General features: G+C 36.2%; 2 protein-coding genes and 1 long non-coding RNA gene across 3 annotated transcripts; 2 read left to right on the forward strand and 1 right to left on the reverse strand.

The window, feature by feature from the left end:
- LOC109128423 lies at nt 4,162-4,947 on the forward strand. Its single transcript, XR_002034805.1, has 3 exons — nt 4,162-4,362; nt 4,462-4,512; nt 4,650-4,947. It is a non-coding gene; the product is annotated as an uncharacterized LOC109128423 (long non-coding RNA).
- On the forward strand, nt 5,223-6,429 carry LOC104738546 (putative threonine aspartase). Its single transcript, XM_010458707.2, is given in 7 exon segments — nt 5,223-5,328; nt 5,430-5,528; nt 5,531-5,557; nt 5,560-5,596; nt 5,691-5,820; nt 5,914-6,014; nt 6,115-6,429. Coding segments are annotated over 6 exon segments (477 nt in total). The 3' UTR covers nt 5,992-6,014; nt 6,115-6,429.
- Nucleotides 6,508-8,609, reverse strand: LOC104737688 (bifunctional protein FolD 4, chloroplastic-like). The gene is made up of 4 exons (XM_010457926.2): nt 8,006-8,609; nt 7,141-7,377; nt 6,891-7,058; nt 6,508-6,809 (listed from the first exon to the last, which is right to left on the reverse strand). The coding sequence occupies exons 1-4, from the start codon at nt 8,480-8,482 to the stop codon at nt 6,639-6,641; spliced, it is 1,053 nt and encodes a 350-aa protein (XP_010456228.1). The 5' UTR covers nt 8,483-8,609; the 3' UTR covers nt 6,508-6,638.

Below are 8,609 nucleotides of genomic sequence, written 5' to 3' on the forward strand. Positions count from 1 at the left end.
CTTTATTTTTTGTTCATTATGTTAATTGATTTACATTATTTTATTTTTGGTCCATGACATTTATTGTCCACTGTAATATTTTTGTCTACTATCTAGAATCTTATCTACAAGAAATATATTTTTGTCTACTTTAAATATTATTTTTTACTATGCATTTTTTATCATTTTAAAGTACTACAAATGTATATACATATATTTTAATGGACAATTTATAAGTAATGTCTATCATTTATTAGTCTACAAGACTACCATACACTAACTTAAATCATAGTTCAAATGATTTAAGTTAACTTGTCTACCACAAGTTACTTGTCTACCATAATAATTTAAGAAATAAATTTTGACGACTACGACCAGATTTAATACTTTGGACAAAATAATAACGGTGGACAAAAAATATGATGGACCAATTTAATATTGTGGACAAAATAGTTATCCAACAAAATAAATTTCGATTTGTCTACAAACTAATCTAATTGAGTATGAAGTCTGAGATGAATGTAACGAGAGAGAAAAGGAAAGAGAGGGAGAGAGAGAAAGGTGAGAGAGAGAAAGAGAGAGAGAGAGGTGAGAGAGAGAAAGAGAAAGAGATGTGAGAGAGAGATGGGTGATATATTATATATTTCTATATTAAACATATTTTCTATTTTAGTGATTATTTAATATTTTAATAATTTTCTCACCTTTAAAGCAAGAGAGCATAATGGAAATTTCAACTACAGGTTGTGGTATATGGCAAAAGACGTTTACAAATGTGGCATATCTGGAAACTTTTTGACAAAATGTGGTATTCTTGATAAAAATCCCTAATTTAAAAACATTCTAATAAAACAAATCTTTGATTTTATTTTTTACTTTTAAAAATACTATGAAAGCAATAAATTTGAAATTTGTTTTTATAGTCCATAAAAGTTTAGTAGAAACGAATTCTCTAAAAGACGTGACAGTTCCTCTCTTCTCTCTCCTAACACAGGCGACTCTTCACAAAGAAAGAACTTCTCCGGTTCCTCTTCATTTTCCGGTCGGCGCTGGCTTCTCTAGTGTCGGTCGGATCTTTTCCCTTGCTTTTGTTTACTTCTGTAGATAACCAATAACATAGGCATATGATTTCCCAAGTAAGTTGTTCGATGATATATATTGTTGTTCTCTCTTTTCAAGGGAGTTTCTTTCCGACCACAATCTGGCATCAGTTTCGGAGTAGTGGCTGTGTTTTTCCGCTGTGGTTTTGTCCAGGCAGCCTCTGTTTTCTCAATATTGAATATTTTCATCTTCAACATCGTCATGTTCATGACTATGATGTTAATTTCCTCAAATTGAGAAAAAAATTTCATACCCAGATTTGGGATCCAGGAGGTCATATTTACAGATTTGGAAAGGGTGGAATACGACTCCAAACAGATCATATATACGAAAGCCACTTTATGTTTGTTTTGGTTATTGTGATCTCAGTTCTTTATCTCATGACGACAACAACAATTTCATGTATTTGTTCGTTGTTTAGGTTAAGCCGATATCTGGGTTTTTGTTTTAATCTCTTTTTTTCTTAATTATACGTTATACAACATACAACTTATATATATGTTTTTTTTTCACTTAAGACATAACCTAAAGTCTTGTGACCACTAAACTCATTAGCTTTCATGGGCTATAACACTTTACAGCCCAACAAAAGGTCTTCTTCTTCCTCTCATTGTCGCTCCCTCTTCTTCTCATTACGACACTTCACTCCTCTGCCTTCTTCCCAATCTCTTGTTGATTTCACTGATCTATCACTCAAGTTTGAGTATTAATCAAGGTTTGATTCCAACAGTATTGCCGGTGATATTTTTTTCTTCTCTCTGTTTGTTCCTTTTGGTTTAAGGGATTTATTGTTGGGCTTCGAAATTAGGATTAATATAGGAACCAATGATGAACTTGTGGCACTTCCCCAATTGTCAGACGAAGAGATGTCTTTGGCGATTCAGAGAAGTTTATGGCTTTTTGTTGTTTGTATAAAAACAATCCAAAAACGGTCTCTAAATATTCAAGATGAAGTATTGCCGTTAATTCCTCTCTGGATACAAAAAGGCAACATTTATAACCATATTATTGAAGTCATGGAGAAAGAAAATCAGGCTATTGATGAATATAGTTATGTTTCTAATTCCGACCAATATGTTGTGGAAGTTCATGATCGCTACAAAAAGGCAACGTTGGCAAGAGACATGAGAGACTTGTGTTCCATATTAGAGTGGTCACATTGGAAACAATCACTATGGCAACAACCATGGGAGAGACACCGACGGATATATTATAATGAACATAGAGAATCTTCGTGGGAACCATCAAGTATTTTGATTCTAATGCGACAACAAGTTCCTGAAACATTTCTAGCAGCATTTTATTTCATTGCTTTCGATAATGTAATGCCAAGTGCATTTTGGAGTCTCAGCTATAAGCTGTTAGCCAATAAAAAGTGTGTGCAATAGAGACATAACAGATTATATCTGTTAGCCTATAAGTCTAAAGATAGCATGGTTACTCTCCACTCTTTCATCGAAATTGTAATAATTTCTTGTATTTGTGTAATTGGTTGTTTAGAAATGTTTTTGTATCTTGTAAACACTTTTTTTTGTCAACCATTAGGTCATAACAGGCCGGCCCATTAGCCTAATCCCCACATTCGTAGGGGGCGGGACTCGATCCCGGATGTGATGGTGCCTTGTGCATTAAAGACTTACCTTTGGCCACTGCACTAAAGTCACTTCACCTTGTAAACACTTTTTGATATCAAATATATTTGATTTGCCGAAAAAAAAAAGTCCATAAAAATTTATATATAATAAACAAAAAGGTGTAAAATATAAATTGTAAAACATAGATGTGTGAAACAAAAGGTGCAAAAATTAGTAAGTGCGATTTTTAAAAAATGGGGATACGACGAAGAGATGCAAAAAATTAAAATGTGCGATTTTTGAAAGATGGGGATGCGACCAAGAGACACGATTATTTGAAGAAAAAAAGACTTGCAACTGTTGGGATCATTAATAAGTTTCAACCGTTAGATGAAATAATAGAACAAATCTCATATGTTGGATTAAAGATGACACAGAAAAGTGGGTTTGCTATTATATATAGATATTTAACAATAGATTGAGTTAATTTACAAGTTTCGGAAGTAATTTTATAATCACTATTACAACTTACAAGATTGTTGGTACCGCGATCCGTCACCTCGGATAATGGATATGGGGGACGAACGGACTGGATGGGCCGATGTACAATGGAGCTGGCCCATTAAGCCGGACCGGAGAGAAGCGGGGTGAAAGCGGAACAGTCGAGCAAAGCGTCTTGGAGCTCGGAGGACGTTCAAATAATTAATTGTATTAATTAGAGCAAGAGATTGGCGCGATTGATTGATTGGATACTAAATGTAATAGGGCTATAAATAGTGAGAGTGGGAGATGGTGAAGGGGATCGAAAAACTTTCATTTGGCAATAAGATTACATTTTTACTTCGCAATAAGAAATTAGTCTTTTATTCAGTTCAGAACTAGAACGGTGGTAAGCACCCCCGCTCAGAAATCACTCCGGAGATTGAAGTTTAACTTCAGTTCTCACAAAGATAAATTAGTTTTCATTTTTAAATATGTCATTTTTCATAATATGTTAATTTAGATAGATTATATAATTCTAACTTTGAATTTGATGTCATTTGATGTTTTAAGAAGTAAAAAATTACCGGCTTGTAAATTTGATATTTTGTTATTTAGAATTGTCCTTTTCTTTTCATGAATTCAATTTGGTTTGATAACTTTGGTTTTTTATTTTACTTAAGATTATAATTATTTTTAATGAATTTAGATTGATTTCATTTTCTTTTTTTGAATTCGGATTGATTTAGGGCTCTTTTACTTTGGTTTGGATTAAAAAATTACAAATCCGATCCAAATCTGAAATATAATATGAGGTTTTGGATGAAACCCGAAAATACCTAAACCCAATGGGTGTTTATCCGAACCTGACCCGAAATCTAAAAATATCCGAATGGGTCTTATGTTTCTAAACCCGAAAACCCGATCCGAAACCCGAAAGGGTACCCGAACTCCCACACCTAGCTCCAACTGTTCTCAGCCATTGATTTCAAACTTATAATCTCCACGCTCCACGTGTTCATCTTCTTGACCTTCTTTTTCCTATATCACACAGTTAATCTCCTGAATCGTTGGGTTTCATATGGGATCGATGGCTGGCGACGGAGCAGATGAAGATCGGCGCTTGTTCGTGGCGGTTAACGTCGGTGATGGATATCAATGTGGCGCCAAGTGAAAAATCTCTTATCTGTTCTTAGATTGCCTAGCCGCGTCGTTTGTTCTTCGCCAGGTTCTATTTCACTTTCAGATTCTTTTCATAGTCCAAATCTTTTTAAATATCTAAATTGCATTATCTTGAATTTAAGTTGTTTTATCTGTTGAATTTAAGTTCTGGTGAGTGAATGGAAGCTGTTTCACAGCCGCCATCCAAGTCCTGGAGGTACTTGTTTAGTCTTTGTCCTTTATTAAAGAAGAAATAAACTCTTTAGATTTTGCCAGTAATCGGACTAGTGTCTGCAATGGCTGCTTCCCAAGTGTTCTAACGATTCCTTTCTGAATATTATTTGTTAAAATTAGGACGATTCAATTTCAAGCACAAATGTTGGTAGAGGCTCTAACCTGACATAAGTGATGCTAGTCTTATGGATGTTTAGATGAGTTGGAGCAGTTTCAGACTTCCAGGTACTCATAAAGCTCTCATCTCAACCTTTTTCTTTTACTTCTAGAATCGCTGTAGGATCTTTTGGATGATGAGCTGTAGATCAGATGTCAGAAATGCCATCAACATTGCCGCTTTGTTGGTGTAAGAGCAGTTTAGCAGGTCAACTCTCTTAGGTCGTATACCTCCTATGTAACAAATCACTGTTCTTTGTTCTGATATCAACCCAACTTTTTATCTGTTCCGTCAAGCGTTCAGCTCTCTGATCTACGTCCCCAGGTTGTTGGTTGGCGAAGGAGCTCGATGGTGAGCCAAGTCCAAATATGTTTTGCCTGAAACTGTTGCAGAAGCTGATCAGGTTTGTGATTTTTACATTCTCTTTGCTTTACTGTCAGTTACGTGGTTGTTTTATTCCTTGAAAATAATTTTTGTGTGCTTCTACGTATGGGATGTTTAAACAGTGGCACACAGAAAGCACGAAATCAGTGAAGATGTTCAAGACCATGCTTTCTGAGGTAGAGAGAAAGAGTACCCTTTCTACTGATGAACCGAGAAGGATGAAACATGCGAGGAAAAAGAATCACCCTGTGTATAGCTGTAGATGAGAATAAGATCATGGGACACTTTTGGCGTAATTTGTGTTGACAATGAAGATAATATCAATCAATCCCTAGTTGTTCTTTTGAGCTGAAATAAAGCATTTCAGATTTGCGGCCATGTAAGTTTAGCGGCAACGTATGGTTCTGCTTGTTGGGCATCCTCTAAAGGACCATTTGGAGTTCCATTTCGAGTTGGCTGTCGTGTGGAGCGGAAGAGTATCTTATGAGAGGTTTGCAGCTAGAGAGTGTTGTACTTCATTGGCACGGTATATTTTTACTTATCCTTCCTAATGGTTATGCTTTTTCGTGTGGCTTATTCTTTTGTGACAAAAGCTAAGAAGGGATTTCTTATGTTCTTAGTTCACAGGCTGGTCCAGCATCTGCTGCCGTAAAGGTTTTACGCTCTGTAATGCAACAAGAGGGTACAAAGAGTGGAACCGCTGACAAAACGGCTGGAAGTTTAGTACTTCAGGCGGATGCTTCCGTTGCTGTAAGTCCAAATTTTAGAAGAACCTTCTCGGCTCTTTGCTTTCTTTTTGTTTGGAATCTTACTTACTCTGATTGCTCTGATTTTACTCTAAAGGTCCCTGGAGATAGGCCGGAGCTGAATGCTGTTGAGATAGGTGCTGCTTACTCGTCAGTCTTCACTGTGATATCATAAGAACTCTATGGAGAAGTTAAGAGGTATGGCCTATTCCTCCTCTTAGATGCACAAAGAAAAACTTGTCATCATCAATGGTGAAACTTGAGAAATAATTTTAGGTTCATTGGGTCTCTTGAACAGATTTCGATTCTTGGGAAGAAGAGAGAGATGAGTGAGGTTGGGGTAGATCATTTGAAGGCCGGATTGATCTTTGTCCAACCTGTTTGTGAGTGATGATTACTGCTCTCGCGGAGCTGATTTTGTGGAGAAAAGTTTCAGAATCTGTTACATGGGGCACACCAGTGGTTGTACCCAATGGCGTCCCTGTGCATCCTAGCACACCACCCTTTGAATATATACGTATTTAAATCTAGTTCTGGATCAAGTGTAACAAGAACAGACAGATAAGTAAATGTTAAAAGACATTATCTCGGAATTCGAACACGATTTGATATATTCGTTGAAACTGTTTTCTGTTTTGAAGTTTTTGATAAAATTAAGATGAAGAAGAAGAATATTCTTCTACAAGTAGAAAGAGAAGTGAATATTTTGTAACATTTGAAACTTGTAGGTGTTATTAAAAAACAAAAATTGTTAAAAGGAAACTTTTTAAAACATTTATTCCAATCAAGCCATTGACAAAAAGCAAACTTCTTCTTTGAAGCTCACTGGAAGTTGTGAAATCTCTTGGTTGATGTAAAAGTGTTGGATAGAAGCATGGCTATGGTCATTGGTCCTACACCATCAGGAACAGGAGTGATGGCTGATGCAACTTTGCTAGCCTCCTCATAGCAAATGTCTCCAACCAATCGATACCCACGAGCAGTACTTGAATCCTGCAGGTTCTTATTTTTGTCACATACTGGATTTGATTTGATCATTGGTTATATTGCCATCTTTCAAAATTATTTACTCACCTCAACACGTTTAATCCCAACATCGATGACGGCTGCGCCCGGTTTTATCCAGCTTCCTCTGACCATGTTTGGTTGTCCAACAGCTGAGATTAATATATCAGCTTCTCTTGTAATTTCTTCAGGGTTCTCTGTTCTTGAATGGATAATGCTAACAGTTGCATCCTCCCTCTACATTTACATATAATACATCAATAAAGACAGAAAATGTAACTAATGAATGATTAATAATCCCAAAATGGCATTTTTATACCTGCAGTAACAGAGCAGCTGGCATACCAACAATGTTACTCCTTCCGATAACAACCGCTCGTTTTCCTTTGATGACAATGTTGTATCTATGCAATAACTCAATGCATCCTTTGGGAGTACACGGTACAAATAAGGGTTCTCTTCCACGCATGGCAAGGCGTCCAATGTTTAGTGGGTGAAATCCATCCACGTCTTTCTCTATACTGACCGCATTCAATATGTTCTGTTCATCGATATGCTGCATATAACAACATTCCGAAAACATTATTTTGTAAATCATTTTTGTTTACTATTAATCTGACCTTGAGCAAATTATCTGAACCGAAAGTACCGAAATAAGGGCAACCTAATTGAACCGAAACCAACATAAATACCAATGGATACTAAAAGATCACGAGAATCGGAACGGAAAGGTATAGAAAATAATAGATACCCAAAATACAATTATAAACCTAAATATTTAGTTTTTTAAAAATCCAAATAACCAAAATATTCAAAATTATAATTATAAACCCAGAGATGGTAGTTATTTTTATAAGGCTATAACCAAAATACCGAAAAATCTGAAGTATTTCTGGTCTTTAGGGTAGTCTTGGATATTTTCTGAGTACATTTGTTGATTTTCAGTTAGTTCAAATAAAAAAAAACTGAACCAAACCCGATTTTTTTTTTTTTTTTTAATTTTAAGCTGGTTCGTCATTCAAAGAATCAAACCGAACCAGAACTGAAAATAGCGGAAATTCTAAAATACTCGATGGATACTAAACTCGAACCAAAATACCTGAAACCCGGAAGTACTGAACCGGAACCGAATAACCGAACGCCAGAGGGTTAAATAATAAATATGAGTGATAGACTTTGCTTACCGATGGCAGAGGCAACTGAACAAGGATTCCATGGACAGAAGGATCATCATTGAAGCCTGAGACAGATTTCAATACCTCCTCTTCTGATGAATCTTCTGGTAAAAGAAGTTCGAATGATTTTATTCCAACATATTCACAAGCTTTCTTCTTGTTCCTCACGTAAGTTGCGGATTCCTTGTTCTCCCCAACAAGGATTACTGCTAAACCAGGAACCACACCGATTAATTCCTTCATTCTTGAAACTTCGATTTTGATATCATCCTTAATTTTTTTTGCCTCAGCTTTTCCATTAATTACAATCGCAGATGGAGAAGAAGAGGAGCGAATGGAGAGAGTGCAGCCACGGCCTGACGCAGTTCTCGGTAAGCTGAGTTTGCCGACACACGGGCGGGGAAGAAAAGCACCATTGAGGCGGTTCAAATGGTTGAGACGCGACATCGTGGAGGTGGAGCAATCGGTAAATATCATTGACGCCATATTTTTACTATTATGCAAACAGAACAGTAACCGTGGCTTTCAACTTAAGTTAGGGTTTAGGAAGAATAATGTGGAGTTGTTTAAGGATCAACGACTGTATTCTGTATATATACATGATTAGAGATAA

Source organism: Camelina sativa, chromosome 13, assembly GCF_000633955.1.
Source record: "Camelina sativa cultivar DH55 chromosome 13, Cs, whole genome shotgun sequence".
In the NCBI taxonomy this organism is placed as follows: domain Eukaryota; kingdom Viridiplantae; phylum Streptophyta; class Magnoliopsida; order Brassicales; family Brassicaceae; genus Camelina; species Camelina sativa.